Source organism: Rhodnius prolixus, unplaced genomic scaffold, assembly GCF_049639745.1.
Source record: "Rhodnius prolixus isolate KJV_2025 unplaced genomic scaffold, Rpr scaffold_2, whole genome shotgun sequence".
NCBI lineage: Eukaryota > Metazoa > Arthropoda > Insecta > Hemiptera > Reduviidae > Rhodnius > Rhodnius prolixus.
In genome coordinates this window covers 13,391,110-13,416,236 of record NW_027411592.1, presented here as the reverse complement: position 1 = coordinate 13,416,236, position 25,127 = coordinate 13,391,110, and the positions used below count along the sequence as shown (strand labels likewise).

The 25,127-nt window shown below is 33.1% G+C and overlaps 2 protein-coding genes across 10 annotated transcripts in view; one reads left to right on the top strand and one right to left on the bottom strand.

Moving 5' to 3' along the window:
• LOC141448991 (tyrosine-protein kinase transmembrane receptor Ror-like) overlaps positions 1 to 25,127 on the top strand; it is a 164,995-nt gene that overhangs the window by 20,968 nt on the left and 118,900 nt on the right. The gene's annotated exons all lie outside the window — the stretch shown is intronic.
• Positions 1,650 to 25,127, bottom strand: part of LOC141448993 (L-sorbose 1-dehydrogenase-like) — a 105,054-nt gene continuing 81,576 nt past the window's right edge. For 4 of the 8 annotated variants that reach the window (XM_074117944.1, XM_074117946.1, XM_074117947.1 and 1 more), the window contains 6 exons: positions 19,747 to 19,889; positions 14,721 to 14,877; positions 7,132 to 7,409; positions 4,119 to 4,291; positions 3,863 to 4,033; positions 1,650 to 3,758 (listed from right to left, as the gene is read on the bottom strand). In XM_074117944.1, coding sequence (XP_073974045.1) covers positions 2,335 to 3,758; positions 3,863 to 4,033; positions 4,119 to 4,291; positions 7,132 to 7,169 — 1,806 coding nt within the window. In that variant the 5' untranslated portion in view covers positions 7,170 to 7,409; positions 14,721 to 14,877; positions 19,747 to 19,889 and the 3' untranslated portion in view covers positions 1,650 to 2,334. Of the gene's footprint in view, positions 3,759 to 3,862; positions 4,034 to 4,118; positions 4,292 to 6,058; positions 6,303 to 7,131; positions 7,410 to 14,720; positions 14,878 to 19,746; positions 19,890 to 25,127 lie in introns of those variants that run through there. The other 4 variants (XM_074117951.1, XM_074117952.1, XM_074117953.1 and 1 more) reach the window with 4 other exon arrangements.

The window sequence follows — 25,127 nt, the reverse complement described above, 5'->3', positions numbered from 1 at the left end:
CGAGTAAATACAAAATTGGAATTTACTGGAAACTCTTCTACTTTAGGCTAAACAGTTTATAAATGTCGAATTACTCGATGATCACCCACATACTTGTATTATTGCGAGGGACTAATTTTTAAGAAATATCGAAACTGAACTATACAAGATTTTGCTGTTTTGAATTATGCTGAACACAACCTCATAACACATGATCATTAAACTCCACGTAAGAAGTAACAATGTTTACACTAAGAAACCAGCTATATATTTTCGAAATTAAAAATAAAGTCATGAAGGCAACTTAAAAAAGGAAACTGTAACAGATAATTCTACTTTTAATCAAGCACAAAAAAAAACATTCAAACGCTGCCACAACTGGTGCATTCACTAACTGAACCGATCAAGAACTTTGATACTAACTAATTTGAAACAAGTAGCAATAAAATGATCTTGCGATAGCAATCAGGTTCTCGAAAAAAGTAGCAAAGTATTTGGAATCGATCAACTGGTGGGGTTCCGAGCTTAGGGTGTGCGAGTTCTTATAACCGACTACAAATTGCAATTTCGTAAAAAGATAACGACCAAAAGCTAGAAAACTACATTTCATATTAAGGCGGAGTGTATTTTAAAAATTAGGGAACTAAAAAATTATCATGGAGCGACTTTTAAAATCAAACTTACAGAATTTTAGAAATTTACTCTATAAATGTGCAGCGGAAAAGCGCAAGTCAAAATGGACTTTAGAGGTCACAGACTACAATGAGAGAAACTCGACAACTTCTTTTCTACATTTCCGTCAGACAGAAGACAGGTGACAACAGAACAGAAGACCAACTGAAAGGCGACTGGGAAGCAAGCGTATAAAATTTTAGAAGGGTCAACATGTCGCTAATAAAAGTGAAAACTAATTTGACTCAAGAGTCGCACTAAACAACAAGAGAAAATTAAACAAATGGAATAACCGCCGAGTTCGTTTATTAAAAAAAAAGTTGTGAATTACATTTGATTATATTAAAATATTTCCAAAACAGTCATTTCAATTGTAACTAATAAATGATTACTGTAAATAATCAGATCATTCCGATTGTAAAACAGGAAGAAAGTAAACGGAGAATAATTCTTCCCGAAGAGTTCCGGGGATTAGAATCAAGCTGCCTGTTCTTACGATTTCCTCTTCGACACAAATCATCAACCTTTTACAGTTCACTAATTGATGATGGAACTGTTAACTAAGAGAACAGAAGCACACTGAAAACGGAGCCCCAGATTTTTTTTTTTCATTAAAAAGTAGGAATAATAAAATAATTAGAGGTTCACTCTTCTCATTCAAATTATCTTCCAACTTTATCAATCACAAAAACTTCTACCAAGATTTCCAAGGTTTCTTTTTAATTCATTAAGGTATAAATCAGTTGCCTTTCTTAATGTTACTTCATATGTCATTAGGAAACACCAGATGTAACTAAACGTAATAACGGCAAAGGCTCCACAAGTAAATACATATCTCTATTTAACTTGAATTTACATATTACAGGGTTTTGGTGAACCGTTGCAATACATAGCTTACTTGGTACTTAATAATTAAGATGCCGTGAACAGAAAACATATAATCTGTTTAAATAAACACCTGACTCAGATATGAGTCTCGAACTTTCAGAAAATGTTATTTAATAATAAAACTTTAATGCGCTGTTTGTTATTTGTTGACAAAAATTGTTTCCTACAATGCAGATGTGCTGTCTATTAGCATGAATGAGGAATTTTTCTACTGGTTCTGAAGCCTGCTTAGGCAGTACTTCAATCAAATAAATCCTAGCAAATTAGAAATGGACACAATTCATGGCTTTACTCGTATTTGCAGTATATTCATCATTTTTAGAAATTATATCGTAATTAACTTGCTAAGATAAGTTCAGCAGCCTATCCAAGGTTGTTTCCCAATCGTCCCTCGGGTAACGATTACAATGGGATGAAATCTATGCTAAAATCTAAAAAATATATATATAGAGATTTGCGCTTTTAACTTTTTCCTAGGAGGGGAGATAATATTTTCCGAATCATTTCTGCCTTTTCCTTTAGAATTTCGCGTCAGAGTACTGACGTTCCAACCAATCCCCTCTGCTCATCAACAAGATTATTCCATTAAAGCTTTATAAGTAAGTGATCGATCAGTTGAGCTAAGTGACGGCCAAATTTCTAATTTGTTTTTCTTTATTTTGCAATAGCTCGTAAAAAGAGATGGAATAGGCAGCAATGAACGGGAGGTTGGGTTAGAAAAGTTAGGTAAAATATGAGTTTATTAAAATTAACAATCAACTAATTAACAAATAATTTTTGTACTTGACCATTTCATCATTTCCTGTTTTTTAAAGAGTGAGTGCTGATGATATGATCAGCCCCTTTTTCTCCAATCATTATTGTTGGAGCGTTAGTGTTACCTCTGGTTATTTTAGGCATTACGGACGCATCCACAACTCTGAGATTTGGAATACCATGCACTCTTAGCTCAGAATCCACCACAGAACTGTAACTGTCTCTACCCATTCTCGCTGTTCCTACCGGATGATAAGAGACCGTATTACCTTGATATTTTAAATAACATTCAAGAAATTGATCGGTAACAGGTTCACTAAAGTAATTTAAACATTCTGATACGTCGGACACATCCCAGACAGGCGAATATTTAGCCAAGGCAGCAGCTGACATGTACTTTGCCAGTTCTCTTAATGCCCACATCAGTCCAACCATATCCGATCTGATGGAATAATATTTTGGATCTATAAGTGGACCATCCTTGTAACAATTACTTTTTAGTCGTATCTCTCCCACCGATTTTGGATCTAATAACGTAATTAAAATTTGAGCTTTTGGCCCTTGGTGTACCGAATAGTTGAAACCACTAACGCCAATAGCCATCGAAAACCAAGCATTGAAAGGCATCATCTTTCTTTGTATGAAAGCTAGAACTTGCCAATTAAATGAAGCCAACTCTCCATCATTATCTCGTGCATATTCTTCTATGGTTTTGTTTGTGAACTCACGGCAACAATTAAAGACGCTTGTATTTATTTTATAAGCCGCAAACACTCCAGCATGATCTACTAAATGTTTCCCTACGGGCAAATCAACAACTATCGGAATATTCAATTGTTGCAAATGATCCTTAGGACCGATTCCAGAAAGCATTAGCAGTTTAGGGGTCTCAATAGTTCCAGACGACAATATAATTTCCTTGGTTGCTCTAGCGTCATATTGTACTCCATCAGATATAAAGTAGACACCAATAGCACGTCTTGTTGGACTCGCACTGAACAAAACTTTAGTAACTAAACTGTTCATAAATATGAATAAATTTGCTCTGTCTCTTATTGGATCTAGATAAGCTTTGGATGAACTGCATCTCGTCACTCCATCTCGGATTGTGAATTGCGTGTATGCTATACCATTTTGCGTTTTTCCATTATAATCTATGACATCCAAGCCGTATTCTCTGCCGGCTTGAATAAAATCTTCATTAATAGGAAGTCTGTAATTACAATAACTTACACTGAGAGGTCCTGTTGTAGAGTGATAAGGTGAATCAATTAATTCCTTTATTGTCGTGTTTTCAGATCTGAGGAAATATGGCAATACACTGTTATAATTCCATCCAGGATTATCCATTTCTTCCCATTCATCGAAATCTCGCGGGTTCCCTCTGACATACATCATACCGTTTATAGTGCTGCAACCGCCCATGCCCCGTCCTCTTGGGAAATTACAATATCCGTCGGTATCTAAAATTAGAATTCAATAAGTTAATTAACTGTAGGTCAATAGTGCACTTACTCTTAAAATATGAAAATTGGGGCGATTTTCAGAGAAAATTTTCCGAACTTACTTAAACAGCAATAATGTTGTTTGGTCGTACTATAATTCCAATTATATTTCGTATTGTAAAGCGTTTCTATTAAAGCAGGTACATCAGTGTAGTAATTTTCTGGTCCTCCGACTTCTATCAAGAGCACCTTCCAATCCGGATTTTCTGAAAGTCTGTTGGCTAAAACGCACCCTGTAACAATTAACATGCATCTTAACTAATTTAGCGATTTCTACTCCTGTGGGAACATTGTAAAGTTATAACCAAATTTAGTAACCTGCAGATCCAGCACCCACTATAATGAAGTCAAAATGAAGTTGGTTGCCTTGCAATAATAATTCTGAAGAATCTTTGGGTTTTAGCGAGGGATCTAATTCTTCCGGCCAATAAAGTGCTAGCATTGCAGCCAAAACTGCCAATAAAGTCACCAAATCCATTTCGGAGATTTTCCTTAACTCACAAAAAGTGTTCTTAAATTTAAATAAAACTGGTTGATAAATAAAAGGTGTTGTCAAAAATAAAAATAAGCCACACAATAACTGCCTTGGTCACTTGCGTTCAAATGAATAAATAATCAAGTTTGCGTTTACCATGAAATTTCACTAAAAAATTATAACAATACGGTCACAGATACTACTTTTATATCAACTATTCAACATTGTTCCATTTATACGGCCTGGCTCATTGATAACTAATAAGCAGTCAGAATTATCAACTAAGTTTCCTGTTACACTTTCCGTTTTATCTGCTGTCTTTAAATTTATTTATTTAGTTTATTAAGATAATTGCTTAATATATGCTGATATTTACTGTTACTAATGTAACAGTTTATTTTCATTTTAATTTTTACTCTTATTTATTTAGTAGAACGGTTTACTTTTGCTTTGCGACTGCTCTCTTAATAAATTATTTGAGAGACAATCAGAAACTGCTAACAGTAAGGGAAGTAAACTTGAAAGAAATGTGAAGGTTTCAAAAATTTCATGTGTTACTAGTCGATCTAAACGCTATTGTATAAACTGGCTATTTGATGTAGTGGGAAACATTTCATGTGCATTAGTTGTTCTTCAGACTTGTAATGATTGAAAACCCTCGATTTAAATGTTATAAACTTTAAATATTTCATTAATAGTTCACTTTGTAAAGTCATTAATTATAAATATTCCCAATTGCTAATAGTTGGATTCCATTAATTTGGCAGCCCGCTATACCTAAATTTCAAATAAATATATTCTCACTAATTACCAGTTGGTAATATCTTAAAATGCCGAATAGACCAAATAAGGGGTGCTAAATGTCTTAGATCCTCAAAAAACTAAAACAAAAAATAAGAAATTCATTTATTAAATAGGTATTATGCGACAAGATAGACTAAGAACTTCCAGGAAATTCTGTGCTACAAATTAGAACTATACTACGCTTCATCCGTGATTCAAGGACCACACTATGTGTTCCTAACTCATCTACTGCTTAGCTCATTCCTTTGGCCAGAATACAAGTATTCGCAGGTCGTAAATTTTCTGTTCGATAGTGACGCGGACATAACTACGTACCCAGTTTTGAGACTGAAATGGTTGAGATCGCATTCAATCTCTAATACAACAAAAATTTATTTTATCAATTTACTTCAGTTCATAAGCAGACAGACAAAAGATAGAATATAAGAACGTAAAATGTATTGTAATTGCCTATAGAATAAGCCCTGAAGATGACCAAGACTCTAGGAAAACAAAAATAATTAGCAGTATTTTTGTCTTGTTTTTGAATTAATTAACGATTCACAATATTCTATTACCATGTTTAATTATCTCTTTTTTTAAACATGACATTTTTACAATATAATGAATGAGTCCTTAAAATTAGGACTCAAAGTTGTCTCATCTCAGAAAAAAAGCAATTGACAAAATTAAATTAAAAAACCATTTTCTCTAAAATCGTTCAGAGAAAACTTTCGCTTTTTTTTTTATATAATTTTTTTAGTTGAAAATTAATGCGACATTCCAGTAATAAGTAGTTAAATCATGGATAAAAAAGAAGTTGCCTTTCAGTTTTGACTGATCCTCTGGCGAGCAATACCTGCGGAGATAATAAATTTTGTCCTTGCTAAGATTACAAATCACTATTCTATAACTAAAAACCGAAAGCAAGAAAAAAATGCAAGATGAAAAATGATCTTGAAAAAAGAGAAAAAGGATGAGAGAGAATACACGCACATACTTGATCAGAGAGTGGACGTTATAATGTGTTTCATCTGGTTTAATAAATGTTGAATTTGCGAATCTAAACCATTCATCATGTGAAGTCACATCCTCTTGCTAGCCTCCATCTTCTTCTGCCACTCAGAGTTTGTCTCTCCCCTATTCACATCGGCTCGTATTTTTTTCAACCCCTGTCTGAAGGAAGGTTCGCCTGTATCCCTTTTTCTTTCACTTGCTGCATCCCTCCTTAGTTTAATGTAAATCTAGAACCAAGAGGAGTGGCAATTTTAAAGGGCTTAACAAAATTAGGTTGTACACTTCTCCTGTCTCTCCTGCAGGTCCATTCACTTTACTAGTTTTGTTGTTTCTTAAAAGATGAAGAGAACGGATCTAGAGAGTGATTACATTACTAACTCACTGGAGTGCGTTTACAGCACTCTTATCCTCCTGTAAAATAAATTATGTAGTACGTTAAAATTAGACATATATTTACATAAATACACTTATTTTTCTTTTTTCTTCTTAGTCATAAGTTGTCCTAAAGGAATTAATTTTTTTTTTTTCCTTTCACCGCAAGTTGTCTGATCAGATTATCTACCATCGAACGATTAAGACTTGAAAACAAATTTTTGCAATAAAAACAAGAAGGTTTGCTAATATTTTGAATAAATCAAATATAAATAATAGATGAAAAGAAAGTAAGCATAACGTGATGCGGAAAATTCAAGGGAATTGAGTGCGCATGATTGAAGGTCAACAATCAAATTCACAATCACAATCCCGATTCACAATTTAATTTTAAAACATGAATTTGTATTATCTTTTAGTGAACGTAAAAATATTATATTTAGGAATCAAATTAGCGAGGAATCGGTCCAAATAAAAACATCAACTCGGTCTCTTTGCCAACGTTTCGACAAATATATTGCCTTCTTCAGGGCCTGGATATTAAAAATAAAACAATACAAAACAATTTAAAAAAATTGAAACACACAATAATACAAGAAAATAAATAAATAAAAAAAATACATTTTTCAGAATTATTCTTTCAGGAGTTTTCAGGAAATATAATTTTAAAACTTTCTTTCGTACCTGTCTACGAATTCTTTCAAGTGGACAGCAGCCTCCATGGCCTGACCGTTGCGCTGGCGAGCGGCAAGGTTGTAATTTCCTTACTTCTAAGAGACTTTTAAAGAGACTAGAAATTTTCTTTTGCACTTCATTTGCAGTGTTCCTCTTGGTTTTCTTACCATCGTCTTCTTCCCATTTTAAGTCGGATACATGTAATTACTCCATACATTTATAACTGGGATTCGCTTTTAAACCAGGCTGCTACTTTTTTTTTTTAATCTTAATGTCGGAATCAACACCTGTAAGTATTTAAATCATATCTTAGTGGCAGTTACGGATTGGTATAATAAAAAAACAGGATGTCAAATTTTCATTTTTCAAAGACATTATACACGTACGCAAAGCCTTTTTATATACTTATGAGGCTTCAACACATTAATACCCATTGAAACATGAGATTTAAATTTCAAAAATGCATACAATCCATGCAATTCCAATTATAAGCTATAATAAGAAGTAAAAAATTGTTAATTTTAGGAGCCACGGTTAGAGAAAATTATAATGAATATCTCTTTTAAGATAGCATCCACAACTTTCTGATTGCCTGACACTTTGAAATTAAAGTTATTTAGAGCAGGGATAGTATTTATTATCAATTGCTTGCAAGAAACAGTTTCTGTAACAAGATATACATTTCCATTTTCAATTAATCAACTTGAAGGAAATATTTGACAGACGCCTATAATAAATATATTTTATCTAAACGTTTAAAACACGTTGTTGACTGCTGTATCGGTCCCCGGCGACCGATGCATGTCAGTAGGTTGAAGAGTAATGATTATTTTCTAATCTTGCGGAAGTCATATCTCAACCTTAACAAAAACTTACAGTTTAAAATGTTAAGTATAAGGGTTGATTAAACGCCAAAAGGTACACAAATCAGCGAGTACCCAACATTTCATTAATACTTCATTAATAGTCAAGTAATTCTACTGCATTAATTTTCATTAATAAGTTATTTTTTAGAATTTATTAGATGTCACAGACCCTTATGCTGGCCATTTTCGTCTACAAAATATATTTTCAAGTAGCACTGTAGATTGACTGTAATATCTAGTTATTTATAATAATCAAACTATTAATTACAGGTTAAAAAGAAAAAAAAATATGAGGCTAAAAAATTCAAAACTTTTTTTTATAAAAAACTTACATTAATGATTTTATTTTATTTATTTATTTTTATTTTTAAATAAAAATCGTCGGTTTAAGTTCATTCTTCGATTAAAGTAATTGTTATTGTAAGAAGTAGTCAAACGTTTATAATAATAGGTAATAATTATCTGGCTTTATCGCAAATAATATAGTTTTCTTCAATTACATTCTCAATCTAGGTATTCATACCACAATGTTGTATATGTGTAATATAAAGTAAATAAGATATGCATATTTTTAGGACAGCTAATTATTCCAGGATTTTACTATAAGTAAAATTAGGGGGACTAAATTAAATTACAATTGAGAAATGAATAATTATTGTTGAATAATCTACTTGTTATTATCTGTGTATTATTTGTGCTCACGAATATTTCGGTAAGACGAATTCAAGACAGTAGCCTACTCTAACTTTGTCTTTTTCTACTTTAACATGCATGTACGTATATCGTATATGTGATTTATCATAATTATAACAAAAAAATATTATAAATGAAGTGGCCAGCATAAGGGTCTGTGACATCTAATAAATTCTAAAAAATAATTTATTAATGAAAATTAATGCAGTAGAATTACTTGACTATTAATGAAGTATTAATGAAATGTTGGGTACTCGCTGATTTGTGTACCTTTTGGCGTTTAATCAACCCTTATACTTAACATTTTAAACTGTAAGTTTTTGTTAAGGAGATTTTTGTACCTTTTGGATAGATTTTCCTTTTTGTCTATTTTACAAAGTTACATATCTTCTTTACAGATTTTTTTAAAATTTGGAATAAGCAATTCTATCATTATAATCTGATAAGGTGTTAAGTCGGAACCGTAACTACCACTGGAGAGATCTTTTTATAGAATGATTATAGTTGCGTTCCCCCAAACCATCCTCAATAACAATTTTTTTGAAAAAGCGTTTTGAATAACATAGGAAGGTATTTGTACGTAAATAGCTAAATTAAACTGCGATTTCAGTACTTCCTTTTAAGAGGAGTAAGAAAAATAAACTACGATTGCAGTACTTCTCCCTAAAAGGCAAAGAGGAAAGATTTTTTAATCGAACGACAATTCATTGATTTAAATCGGTTCACTCATTGATAATTTAAACGATTGCAGTACTTCCTCTTAGTAGGTGTAAGAGCAAGATGGCACTTCACAGCCACGTAGAGGAGCTTTAACCACTTATTCGGTCTGAATTTTATCAAAATCGGACTAAGCGTTATAGAAATATTGCTAATAATAGTTTTAGAAAGGGCCTTATTTGGGTGGGGCAAACTCCCCTCCTTATGAGGCACGGCGTCGAGACTTTTAAAGTGCAAATCTGTACAAAATTTCGATTCGAATGACACTTCATTCATGAAAATCGGTTCACGTGTCAAAGTTGGGTGTTTTTCAACGTTACGCTTTTTCGTGCAGTTTCTGGAAATATATTAAGTAAATATTCTTAATGACTTTCTATCCCAGCTTTGCACTCAGGAGATTTTAAATTTTGATTTTTCCTCGGAAAATCACTTCAAATGTTGCTAGTTACAAAAAGTGGGTTCTATCCAATGGTCTTGTAGAATAAATGGTTTAGCTGGCCATGGTCAGCATAATGCTTTAACAGAAATGATATCATTAGTAACAATTTAAAAGTAGGAAAGAATCTTGAGATTTGTAGCGAAAAGTAGTCGTGCAAACGGTTTACACCAGCTTCTTTGTAACAATTAACCGAAAAAATGTTACGACGTCACTAATATTATGACTTACTGCACGTTATACTCAGAACTAATTTCTGTATTATCTCCGATTCTATATTTGCATCTCTAATTTATAAGTTTATGGAGAGCAGAAAAATTGAAAGTTGATGATTGCTAAAGCAAAGAGTATTTGCTGAAAGAAATTCTCAACAAATTTAAACGACTTGAGTACCAATAGAAATTAATATTTTACTTCCAATTTAATACAATTGTACTAAAACTATTTTGGTACAAAGAAAAAACTCTAGCCGAGTATTGGGCCTAGAATGCCTTTAGGTCCAATGAAGGTAGGAGCGAACAATTTAAATGCATTACATTGAGGGTTAGAAGACCCATAGTCGGACTTCCTGGGGAAACATCTCAAACTAGCTGAAGGAACAGAGTGAAAGAGTGTGAGATAAAAGTGGACAGGAGGAATGGAGAGGTGGCCGCCATATTGGCTTTCTTCTTTCTAGTTTCCCTTCTTTAAAGAAAACAATTTCCATTTCCATACAAATTAACCACATTTACTAAGTGTTTATAAGCAGTAACAGAAGTGATCGTTCCAATAAATATTCAGAAAACTGCTGGATAAGCTTTTCAAAATTAAAGCAACTGAATAGAAAAACTATTCTATAAATGTATGTTTTACTATTTCAATCGCTCTATTAAAACTTCAATATTATGTTAATTACTTGGTATAAAAAAAACCTGAGAATATGAAAGATAACTTTTCTCCACTGCTAAAAAGCGATAAGCACAAAAATCACAGGGACGTAATAATTTCATCACAGATGAATAAATCTTGTAAAAACTCTTTTATAAAAGGTTTGCTTATTTTAGTAGCAATGAACGCCCCGTTAATTTCTTCCTTTTGCGACGTATTTTATTACAATTTGAGCTTTTTGCAGATGAAACACTTTGTGCCCTATACAGTCAAGAACCGAAGAAAAATAAAATATATATTTATATATATGAAATTTACCCTTTCCGGCCACCATTTTTTTAATTCTAAATTTAGGGAATTTATTTTATCCTCGTTATAATTATATAATTGGTAGGAGGTTACATTGCAGCAATGGCACCTGGAAGGAAAGCCTGCCCCAATAGAAGAAGAATCTATCAGCATTACTTTTTTAATTTTGTGTCTTAAGTTACATTTCTTTTCGGAAGTTATTTATTTCTTTTTTCATCCCAAAAATTCTCTTTCAAAAAGTTTACATTAGAAAGAGATAATAAGAAAAAGTGTGTAACCAAAATTAAAATTAAAACCAGAGATAAAGTTAATAGAGAAAATTCCGGGACGAAGTGAGTTCCCCAATGGCAGGAAAAGAAGGCGGTGAACACATAAAATGGAGAGAAAGAAGAAGAGTTAACCGAAAAGGAAATGAAAGTGTAATACAAAAGATACAGAAGTAACTCAACTAGGAAAAGAGTTTGCGCCTTTTGTTCTATTTTAGAAAAGAAGATCTCTTGGCCAGCTTCCTTACCATCTTGTTCTTTTACTGGCTCTCCAGCACACTTCTATCTCTTTTCATACTCTTTACAATGCAAGGAGATAAAAACTGACACACCATGTCCAACACAATCGTTCTATTTTACACACAAATCTCTTTTTAGCTTACTTCTCTCTCTCTTCTCCGCTTCAATTCATCTCTTCACTTTTCCATTCATCTTCTTCACTAAAGTGTGATAAAATATGTTGAATATATTTATTGGTATATTATTTTTTATACAAAGCGTAAGAAATAGATTTCTGTTTAGTACTAAAAGTTATATTAATCTCTCATATCCTAAAATTTACCAAAAATTACGTAAGTATTATGTTGCAGATACACTTAGTATAGGGAATGTTGTTGCTTTTGATAAGAACTTGGAAAGAAAGAACTTCGCCAAGAAACATCTGTTTATAACAGCGTTCCTTCAGAGATCCCAGCTTAAAAACACAAACAATACTTCTATTTTTTTAATTAATAGCGTGTCAACTTCTGAGGTCATTGGCAGCAGGGTTTTTTTTTTCAATTAACTGGCGGCCTCCGAGCAATACTGAAATAGGCAGTACTTTACATCTCCGATTAGGGAAGACATATGCCAAGGGCCGGCAGCTGAATTCGAACCCTATACTTTAGCTGGGGAATCTAGTTAATTCACTAACCACATAACTAATGTCTTCCCTCAAAAAATATTTATTAATACTCGGATCACTGGCACGATATACCTAGGTCTCGCTGGAGTAAATAAAAATAAATGCGCAGTATTTTATAATAACGCCCTAAATAAATAGACTAGAAAGATAAATAACTAACCAGAAATCCACAACTATAAAAATTTGGAGAGCCATTTAAGTGGGATATTCTATAATAAATGGATATCTTCAAAATGAGTAATTGTTAAAAAGAATTTCTAAAAAAAGTGAAATTTTAATCTGAGTAGACATTAACAGAAAAGTAAAAAAAAATCCAAGAGATTCGTTCACATTTCTGGTCGCCCCACTATTGCAATGAAAGACAAATGAAAGCAATAGTTTATGACAAATTTTTACAAAAAGAAAAGTTATTTCTAAAAGCAGAGGAATTATTTGGACTCTTCTAGTTGAGTTGATAAAAAAAATAAAAATACAAACCATAAAGCTCTCCTAGATTCATTAGTGAGATACTTTAAAAAAAATAGAAATAACTATAGCAACAGCTGTCCAGCTTGAAAGAAACATCTGCACTTCTTTGTCATTCATATCGATTGTGCTCGTACCTCTTTTTTTCTCCAGACCAACAATCTACAACGGGATTATTTCAATAATCTAATGTAATGTTAAGAAACAGATTTCTCTAGAATTTATTAATATAAACTTCCATTAAAGTTATCTTTCAAATTCTATTATTGCTAGGTCATTATATCTTAAAGTAGCATACTTACTGGGCAGAGAGACTAAGTTGATGTTTAATCTCAATGAAAAGAATAATGAGCCAAATCTTATAGCAAGATGCGACTAAACGCCTGACAGTGTTTACCTATTCATATAGTATGTACGCCAAGCATAGAAGACCAGGTTAATGTGATTAATTTCTTTACCGAAAGAAAATAATAAAGAGATCAAATAATAATTCCTTATTTAACAATAACCCTTATTTTGTCATTGCTATTATTGAAAGAGGTCGCAATAACAAACACTATCGCTGAATTGTATCCAATTCTAGTCGTAGAGTAAAGGTAACCAACTCTATAAATCCATGAACTGGGCACTCACTGTTTCTCGTCAGAATTTAATACACACACACAGATTTAAAAAGCACTCAGTAATTGGTATTTCCAAACTAAATAGTATTCGATGAGACAAAAGCATTGAAAATGGGATGAAAAACTGTAATATTTACTTTTAATCTTGACTAGTTTACACGCAAATCTCAACGCTAAAATCATCTATTCCATTAAAAATCACTTTGTTTTAGTGAGAAAAATTTTCCAAATAGTTTACCACTTATTTTCCTGGTTTCTTTCAAAAAATTTCAGTAAAAATGAACTACTCGTAGATAGCATGTAGGTTTTTTTTATGAGTGTTAAAGCTTTTTTGGTTTTGCTATGTGGCAATCATATGCAGTAAAAATAAGGCTTCAACTGTTGCATACGTTGTATAAATACTTGATAGGATACCAAGATAGCAGAGCTGAACGAAGAGAAGAGTTTACTTTGAAAACTCTGACTTCTGCAATTGACTCCGAAGAATTCGCAAGATATGGGCAAAGTTTTCCAGGTTAAATGTTCTCAAATAAATCCATGTAAATTTATATCCGCTAAATTTTACAACCGATCTTGAGTTTCACTAAATACAGAGGAAAATATTAGCAGTACGAGACTAACGAACGACCACCTACAGGTGAGATCTAGAGCGGATGAGGCTGGAAGTTTTATTGCTTAAGTAAGCAATGAATTTCTGCTAGCGAGAAAGGCATCCAAAATTATAGCAATTTCTTTTTTAAATTTTCAAGTGACAAGATTAAAAGTTCTCGTATCCAGCAACGAACAGGAAACCGAGCTTGGGTAAGATCAGAACTTCCTAGTTTATTGTGTTTTGCTGGAATTAAAAGAGGCAATTTTCGTTTTAAAAATCATTCTAAGGTGGGAGAATTGCCAGAAGCGAGTGAACCTTCCTTTTATCCCCCTTTAAAATTAATTACTTTCACAAAATGTAATTGAAGTCTGGAAACTGGGAGACTGTCTTACAAGAAAAATGCCATTTTATTTAATTAGTTGGACAATGACAATGGAGTTTGTGTTTGATATCCATTAATACTTGTCCAAATGGTGACGAGCAGCTTTGCATTGTTCTCAACTCAGAGGTGGAGTGAAGTGGATTATCCTGGTGTAAGCCAACTGGGCCGAACACAATTGATGGGGAAGTATCAGTGACAAGGTTAATGACTCGTCTCTCGGTATCTGTCTTCGCGAACGGCCACCATCCAGGGGCGCCGGTTTAAAGAAATTACACCCCTTCTTCTCCCTCTTCATCATTTCATGTTGCCTTCCTCCCATCCGATAATACATTACTTTTTCTAACGAAAAATTAGTCTTTTATCTCTTAATTTAAATTAACTGAAACATCTTTAATTAGTAATATTTTAATTTATAGTTAGAATTAACTATAATAAATTTAACAAAATTAAATTTTAGACTATTTTATATGTTTCAAACCTGATGCAGAATAACAGCTACATTTTATTTGTTCCATTGCAAGTGAATTTTTCCATGGTGAGCCTCCAAATTATCAAGAATATAAGCGAGAGTTCTGAGCAAGGATTTGCCAGATTAGCAAATATAAGAGAAGGACGTTCAGATGGTAATAGAGAAACTGGAACAGAAATAGTTAAGCGGAGAGATAAAAATAAATAAAAATAATAACAAAAATCACACCTAAATGGAGGATGTTCTACGAGTATGTAAGGCAGCTAAGACCAGAGGATAGATCACTACGAACTGACAAATTTCTACAGCTATCGGCGGCAGATTTTACAGTCAAAGAAGCATCTACCACTTATTTTAATTTTAATAACTAATCTAGTTCGTAGTGAAAACTAATATTAATTTGTTAGTCAATAAAACTATTTATTTTGTAATTTATTATATTTGTATCATGAAGTTTTTTGCAACCCATATATTGATTCGGCTAGAAGGTCTATCTCTGTTTTTAAACTATAAATTTTAGAAAATATTATTTAGGTAAAATCTTCTAATTAACCACCAGATAGGTGAATTACGATGCCCAATAGATAAGCTAACGATTCACTTAAAAGTAGAATGTGAATCTTCAGTAGAATAGTGACGACTGGAACAGGACGGAGGTCGGTAGTGCTTGGTCAGCCACCCGGGGGTCCACAACTGCTAAACTCAATACGTTTGGAGGGGTGTACACTCTCAGGGGTTACTAGGGGAATTGGAGTTTAAGAAATATCTTAAGAAGTACTGTTCCGTAAATCTGGGGTAAGTCACTAAACTAAGGATGACCTTTTAACTAGTTATTTGACAGCTAGGTGCTTGGAAAAGGGTCGCATTACCCCTACACTCTTGGGCTGTTAATAATCATAATTAAAGGTAAATAGTTTGACACAAGTTTGTTTAAATGAAGCAAATATACGAAGGGGAAATACACGTTCTTTTCAACAAATAGACCCAATTGCGTTCAAATACCATAAATTGCCTCACTAGAATTTTAACATCATCCCTCCTATTAAAGGAGACTTTTTTACCACTCCTATACGTATTACCACTGCTATCTTAAAAAATATATTCGCCATATTTGGTTGAAATTTATCCAACAGAATAGGAGACTTTAAGCACATTCAGTAATAAATAAACCCGCAGACTTTCGCTAATGCTTTCAAGTTTCATGCTTGCATAATATTATATATAAGATAGAAATGCGAACGATACAGGCGTTTTATTTTCAAGTGAAATTAAAAATAAAATAAAATCTACCAGTACAGAATGTCTTTTTTAATCTGAATATAATTACACAATAATATTAAATATCACAATTCAGTCTACTAATTCAAGAAAACTGTTAGTAATCATTTTTTTCTATCTGACCAATTTTTAAAGTAGATAAAAAGAGTGTACATCTATATTAAATAAGGTAAATTTTGAAAACAACCAACATTAATTCTGGCTAGTCAGCACAAATAGTTATAAATTCGTTAATAAATGTACAATAGCATACTTTTCCTAAATTAATTTCCCTTGATTATGGAGCGCAAAATATAAAAACTGATGATTTTCTTAAAAATAATTTAAATTGATTTAAATATTGATTTTATAATCTTCGCAGCCGAAAATTATCTAAGTGAGTTTCATTTCATTTCATTTGAATGAACTGTCAACAAAAGGTATAAAACTAAATCGCCTATTACGCAACAGACTATGTGATGTACTAGAGTCTGCCAGATGGCGATTATTATTGAAGAGGATGTACATGAATCGGCTCCCTACACTGTTTTGTTACAGTAAAAAGCTCACAGCTAATTTTAGTCCCCCAAATTATTCTCAATGTCTCGGTTTTTTACGATCCACTCAGACTTGAGCTACTAAACTGAAGTTGCACCTATGTAGTGAGTGCTATAAAAAAAAATTCTCCGGAAAAAGATTCAAAACAGCTACTTTCTCAAAAAATTTCTTTGCTTAGCTTTGAAATATATTTTTTATTAAAGTGACTCTCATGTGGAACCTAGCCAAATGAAATGTGATCTCTCGATAAGGTGTAATGTTACCAGCAGTGATGAAGGACGCTTTTCATTTTTCTACGAAAAACTGGATCTTTCATTCCTGTACAAATATTAAAAACAATAACAAACAACTATTCTAGTTTTAGTTCTAAACTAAGATCTCTTGCCCTCTAGCAGAATCAAGTTGAAATAGACTAGTCGAGATGTATTCTATTTGATGCCCGTGCCTATTTTCTGTATTTAGCAAAGGGATGTTAGGTGCAGCAGAGAAATATCTTTACTTCTCGCTGCACATTCGTCAATCCATTTTATATCCGGGATTATTCATAAAACCTGGTCCTCCTTGTGCACGAATCTAATTGTTGCTAGAGCCGACTCAACTTTTACAAAATAGTGATCATTGCATTAAGAAACACTGGATTGGGCAGCCAGTTTTCTATACATCCAAAATTGATTAAAATCAATAACAATCCAAGGAAGGCTGAATTAACTACTTTGCACTTTCTTAATCTCTTGAAATATACTCAAATATGAGAGTTTATTATACATTAGTATAATATTCTATAATGTAGAATTTCTACATTAGCAAGAAATATTGAATGACAAACATTTAAAACAACTAAGAAGAACAATAAATTAAACTGTTGTTTATTGTTACCATATCCGCGTTCTTAAAGGTAACAGTAATGAATAACCAAAAAGACCCTTCTATTGTTCTTCACTTCTTGCTTATTAAGATATTTTCCTTATAAGATCTCCAGATTACACACATTTCTAAAAAAAACATCTTTTTATGAGTCTTAAGGGGTGATGTCGTACATTCTGAGTGTTAACACAATTCGTTTAACTTAAATTCTTCTGTACACAGATGAAGAACAGCATTTGAAATAAAATATATCCTACGATATCTGTGTAGTTTAAAATATTGAGCAGTTGTGTGAAATCGCAAATATTTATTTCCACAAAATATATAAAATAAATAATTTTTTTTTGTTTAATAATAATAAAAGCGTTATAATGTATCATAATTTAAAAATCTCTAGTGGAATTCCTCTTCACTATAAGTGATTCACTGCTGGTTTCAACCATTATTGATTTTGTCATTCTACTTGAATATAATCCAATAATCTCTAAAGGTGGCAACCAACTCCTCTGTCAATATCAGTATAAAATCAATTCATTTTGACGCTGAACATTTTATCCAATATTTATTTATTACAAGTACTATTTCGTAAAAAGTTGAAATATTATTAACGTTTACATCAGCAACCGCTAGTACACAAGTAAGAAGTACTTTAGAAACATTATTGAATCTATCGACAACCAGTCTCTACCGAGCGAACATTAGTTCCCTTTGCTTCTTTTTATTCAAAAACACTTTTACCAATGTATATAAATAAACGCTCAGAAATAGAATACATTTTAATATTAATGATGTTGTTTTGTTTACATTTAGTAGTTTTAATATTATCATGACTCAACTCAAATATTTCATTGCATATTTTAAAAGGTTTTTTTTATTCATTTTATGTTGTTGATTTTGGTTTGAAAATGGCACATAAAAAAGATGAATCTAATTTCACCATCGTCGGATCTTTTCTTCGCTATGTAAAGAATTTTATTTGTAATTAAGTTATACATGTATGCGTAGGTAACGGGAGAATTTTAGAGAGCTATTGAGCCCATCCATTACGACCGAAAGATCTACTGTGGCGGCTTCCTTAAGTATCGTGTGTTTTAACAAAGAAGGTTACTTTAAAGAGCAATATACCAAGCATAAATGTGAATGTAAGTGTGTGATCTCTTATGCTGAGATACCTGCAGTGACATCACGATTCCGGAAGAAGTTACTAATTCACTTCCTCTTGCTACTTACTTAGTAAAGTGATCTTCCAGTAAATCGATTTGTTGCACAATCATACTAACGGGAAGAAACGAAATATCTGGAATTTCTATTACACTTTGAGTTGTGTTGATTCCTGAGAAAACACCAAATCGAAAAGCACTATTGCAATTCTTTCTCTAACACGGAGTAAAAAAAAGCTAAATATAAGAGGATATTCCATTATCTAGAAAAAATATTTATCATTAGCAAGAAATAAAACTAACATAGTAATTGTTAGAGTTTTTACTATCCATCATGATGTCATAAATTTCTTTTATGTAAATGCTGTAATTATAATTGTAATTACAGATCCATTAACTAGCCAAGAATAGTACAGAGGTCCTAATCAATACCGTTGCTGCTGTTTTAAAAACACCTGTCACAGAATGATCGAGTAGAGCATAGTAAGTCTGGAAAAACACGTCTAACTTAATTTGATTTTCCCCAACCAGGCAGCATGCACGAGTTGTGTGCATAATTCTATGGTTTATGCATTAGTTAGCATTATTCAAATTAAATACTTTCTTTATTATAATGTTTTAAGAACAGAAGAGGCTACCAAATTTCACTAAATCACGAAAGATGGTTTACTACTACTATAAGGCAACAAGCGAACGTCGCGTGAATTTACTTTGAGTCATTTTAAGGAACTAAATTTTTAAAAAACGCTAAGATGGCTGTGAAGTAGTCAATATTTTTAAAAATTTAATTTCCACGTTAAATCCTGCACCACTTAACTACGCAGAACTAGGTAAAAGCTCAAGTTTTCTAGGTTAGGAACGTATGTTAATTCAGACAATTTAGGTAGAGAGAGAAAAAAATATTTTTTTTCAGCAAGTTCTAACTGGAAACGGATATAAACTTTGAAAAAAGACAACTAGTTGTCAACTTATTAAAGAAGAAGTTAATTAAAGAGCAACTTTACTATAACAAGTTAACATCCATTAAATCAGTAGACACTGCATGCGGATAACTTACATTTTAAAGAAGAATATCACATTATCAATAAGAAATTCTAAATTGCGTGAGCTACAACAACAATGATTTTTCATTCCATCTAAAAACAATATTCCAACCAAATAATGGGCGCCAAAGTATTCAGATATCTTCCACTCACCTCATAATCCATGAAACATAAGATTTGCTGATCACGTGTAGTTAGTGTGGAAGCTGGATTGTATCGATTGACATGCTACCTCGAAGCAGAAACAGGATCAGCCATTTCTTCAGTTATCTTGTCTCTCCAACGGACATCCCAATCTAGGAACACAAACAACCTGACTTTACTAAACAATAGCAAAACACAGAAGGCCTGTTGAGACGCTTGATGTGTGCAATTATCCCTACCTAACATGGAAGGTTATCCTCTAAATAGTCATCCTATAATTGATTGCCATTTACTATGGAGTAGCTATCTGGAAGAGTAAGATTTTGGAGGAGCTAATGAATAAGAAAAGCTCCATAATAATAATTTTCAGTGATTCTAAAAGCCCGCTTTAAAAAATTAAGCCAGCTGGTGAATTTAGTAAAATTAGTAAAACAGCAAGCTACCCTAGAAAATGCACCAGATAATGAACGTAAAGCCGACTAAGCTAAAACAGCATTCTGAGTAAGTTTACAGTTGAAAGTCAGCGTTCTATCCGAAATAACCGATCGTTCAGCTACTGGAATATTTTCCTACCTTCGGCATAGGCCATTTGGAAAGTACTCAGAAATAAACGTTTTGACGCTTGGCAAAAGTTGTCTTTAGGATCGAATCCCCTGATTAAGTCATGATTTGAAGAGGTACGAGGGGTAAAGGGTAGGATATTCAAAGAAAAATAAATCGTACAGATTCAACTTAAACTTCAGGAGTTCTTACATTTATGAAAATACTAGAATGCCCAGAGTGATACAAATGTGGATAACAAAGCTACAACGGAGTACGCCTCAGCGAGAAAGACACGTCTCTAACTATGTGTCATTTATTTATTTAATTTTGTCTTCAATAATTACCTCTTACATCCCAAAAATCCCGATCTAGACTAACTTCCAAACGGAGAAAGTGGTAGGTAGTGTTGCGCGCCCACTTAAATAAATAAATTTAAAATATTGTAATGGAACTATAACCAGTTTTTAAATAAAGTGGAGTCCATATTTTTGAGGAATACAGGTTTCTGAATAATATAGAATCGGTTTCAAAAGTGATTTCTTTGTGGCTAGTGGGTTTACCGATTAACCTTTAAAAGAATTTCTCTTACTTTATAATAAGCCAACTGCGCTTTTTTAAGAATTCTTCCGCTGACAGTGAAAATGGGCCAGAATTAGTGAATACAAACTCCTGAGTAATTATAACTTTTACTAATTTCAACCCTATGATTATTACTTTAAAAAATCCTGATCTGATTCTGTTCTACGAAGCCTGTTTTTGTTTTTTCATTTAATAACAAAATCCACCCGAAATTCCTCAGTAACCTGTAACTTTAATTAAGGTGTGGAAAAGTCTTCAGTAAGTGACTAATAGTTTTCATGGCTTGTGGAAATTTTTATAATAGTCTACTGAGATAAGAGGAATTATTTTTTAATTTCTGTAACATTCCACAAACGATACCGTTTCATTTAAATATAATTTGAACGCGTAAAATGAGGGCACGCTGTTTTATTATAAGCATTTTCAATGATTTGTACTTTTTATTTGGTAATTTTATTGGCCCTACTGCTAGTTTATTGCTTGCCAATGAAGACAAAAAGCTAAGATAAGATAAGATAAGAAGGAAAGCTCAAAACTGGCGAGCTAATCACTTGGTAAGGCTGAGTCAAAGTGAACCAGCGTGCGCTCTGGTAAGGGGGGAGGGGAGTTCTGGTGGTTAGTATTCAAGAGGGCGGACACACAAGATGATGTGCTAGTTTAGTGGTGAGCGTCCGCACGATATGCTACTTGATATTCCAAACATTTTTACCCGTCCCAGTGAATCTTATTCCTATTAGAGGACCTGTCACCAACACTCCCTCTAAACATCTGTACATGAACCTCTTTAGATTAGCAAATAACTGCTCTTAGTTTTTTTTTTTTTTTTTTTTTTTTAACTCTGATTGCTGCAACTGACCACATTCAACCATACAAAAATATTTAGCTTTTTTTTTATCTCTTTAAATTAATGTGGAAAATGATGCTACACCACATGTGAAACTTTGCGAACTATTTTACGATTCACCAGAAAAATAATTTTGGTTTCTTTTTTTGTCGAACATCTGTTTCAAAACTTCCCTTCAGTTCCCTCCTAAAACAATTAATTACTTCATTTCCGTAATAAAAACATACACACAATCTCCTCAACCGCGATGTTTACATAAAGACGTTTTCTTGAAACTGTAAAAGTAAACTGATGGTTACTTTTCCAGGCGAACTTTACGACCAAATTAGGTATCGCTGACAAAGGCGACTGAAAATTGTACTTAAATATAAATTTCTCAAATTAACTATCAAATAAAATCTAAGGCCTTGACCGAGAAGCAAATCTAGTTACCACAATACATTTTAGCTTTGCGCTTGTTCCCTCTAAACACTCAGCTATCATGGAACAATCTACAGGCCAGGCTTTCTTCAAATTTAAAATTTTAATTGCAAATTCAATTCCTACCTGTATTATACAATTGATGAGACTACTTTACCCTGAAAATTTTGAGGAAAACTCCACTCTACCTCACACCGGAACTGCCAGTGAACTCTACATGAAACCAACTAGCGAAGGAAGTTTATAAAACGTATAAGGAGGCTGAGTTATTATCCTAAATACTGGGGATGAATGAAGTACCCAAGCCTTTAGGATATTTTTATTTGTATACCTAGTTCTAGCTGGGCCGGGTGTTGGTCTAGTGGTCAAGAGCGTGACTTTGAAAGTGGGAGATTCCCAGTTCGTTTATTGTAAAGTATGAGCTACCGCCTCCGTCCACAACTAATTGGAAGAAGGACATTAAAATAAATACGTGATTATATTAATTACCTAGTTCTAGCTTAAACAGTTCATAACGTTCATCTTTCGCAAAAAAACAAACTGCCAGATATTGTGAACAGACTCAAGAAGGTGAGAATTCTTTTTTTGCTATCAATAAGCATCTTGGGATGCTTCCAATAGTTTGTTAATTTAATGCTACTGCGGGTGATTGCCAGTAGCAGTGTGGCATTTCTTTTCTTCCCTTACAAAGGGCTGAAGAAGTGTGCATTTCGATAGAATTATACTACCTTAAAACAATTCTCCATAATTTGCGAACAAAAAGTATTACCTTTCAAGAATTTAGCGCCATTTATCTTCTTCTTATTAAAATCTACGCCCACAAAAAAAGTTCATAAAGATTGCACTTCTCCTTTATGATTAAGAGTAAAGTAATCTACTCCTGATTAGCATTACTTAGTGATTAAGTAGATAAACTCTTATCATATCTCCCTCGCTCACTTACGTCTGTACGAGCTAAGAAAGAACTGTTGTGGGTAATCTTTGAATTTCTTGAGTGTGGCAAGTAGAAACTCATCACTTGGGGGTGGTTGTAATAGGAGAACTGTGTGTACGAGAGAAAGAGAGAGAGAGAGACTCAGTCATGTGATATGGCAGAACTAGAGGGAGAGGATGAGGAAGCAGCCTCATGCTTACTGTACCAGTAATAACTACTCCACAGTAAGCTTTCATTCTCTTACGCTAGAGTGCACACGTCCTAAAACATTGACTCAGTATTATAACGCTCTTGGCCACGCGTCACCAAACTATTACACATGCCTACGCACAAACACACACCCTCTCTCTCTCATAAACTTAAATAGTCTTTTCTTCTTTGTCACTTTTATTACGCATAAACATCTCCCTGGAGAGGGCTGAGCCCTGCTTAATTTCTCCACAACACACAGACTACTCCAACATCTCCTCCTCCAAACACCCACTAAACCCAAAACAGTTCTCATCATCAAATCTCCACCCACCTCCACCCGTATACTATCCATTCACTAAATCCCATAAAAACACACATAGGCAGTATGGTAGTTCGCACTATTCACACATCCCAAAGCGCTATTATCAACGGCTGGCCGCCACCCCAACAATCAAACCGATACACACCACTTTTTGTTCCTCTCTCCGTAAAAAAAAAATCTTTTATTTTCTCACGGTTCGTTACCAACAACTTAACAATCAATTGACCATAAATAAAAGTATTAAACATTTATTATCCTCTGTGTAAACACAGTTAGCCATTCGTTCAAAGAAGACCTTTGTGAGTTTATATACATTTTATTGTGGATAAACTTTTACGTACCCACGAGGACGATCATTTTGTTTTAACATAATTCATAGAACAGATCACGGAAAAATTATTTTTAAAAAATTTGTTTTAATTCAACTAAACAAAACTTTGATGTACTTTTTGAATTTCAGATAACTTACTAAGAAAACTGATACTATATTAAACGTTATACGCAGCACTTGTTTAAGGATTGATCGCCAAATCCTACACGAAGAAGCAAACCGTTAAAAACTACCCATCTTAGACAAATTATTCCTCTTTTTCTATAAATTATAGAAATTATAAATCATATTCTAGACACTAATTGGGAGCTAATTATGGACGATTTTGTAGGCACTTAATATGGGGGTCTGTTTGATGTAAAGGAAAACTCTTGCTTGCTGCGTCCAGTTAGGTTAGTCTCTACTACTGGAAACATATTAGAGAGACATTTCAGTAAGCGGACAGTTTAGTCGGTTTGAATAAGTTATGGAGTGAGTATTAAGCAATGAGTATACCAATCGATGGAAAGTTCCCGGACAAATTATCAATTATCAGGATGACCGAATCCCAATTATCGGCCAATTAATAGTTAAAATGCGAGGCTTCTTATATGAGGATGCAAATCTAACCACTTTTTTTTTAACAACATGACTGGGAAAGGGCGGAGCCATATCAATGCTGTTATGGTCACACCACTCAATTTAGAACAGATAAATGTTTGGCTAAAATAATGAGTTTTGAAGATAATTCTAGCAAAATAGAAGTTAAACGGATTTTCCACTCTTAAGAGTCTTTTTTTTTTTAATGTGACCTCCTCAGATTTTATCAAAATTTTGTGCACATTTGCGTAATTTTACGTACACCTAGAACTTGTGTTTTATTTGAATAATGTTTCCAAGATAAGTCGATCAAGAGGTGATGGGAAAGCGTTCTCATCTCTGGCTCCGTGTAATGCGAGTTCATATACCAGAACGGGACAAGAATGCAATAAGCTCCTCAAACGAAAGTAACCAAGTAACCATTCACACCACCCAATTTTCACTTTCTAGATTTTTTTTTTTCCCACAAAATGGCAACTAACATTCTCTATATGCTTCCTTTATCTTATTAACATGTTTATTGGTTCCAGTACTCCTAAACATGCAACCCTCACGACCTCAAATTCACGTTATTGCGTTCCGGATTTCACCAAGGCAAAACCAAACCGAAGTTTAAGGCCCCCACTTATTTATTTGAGTAATTAAA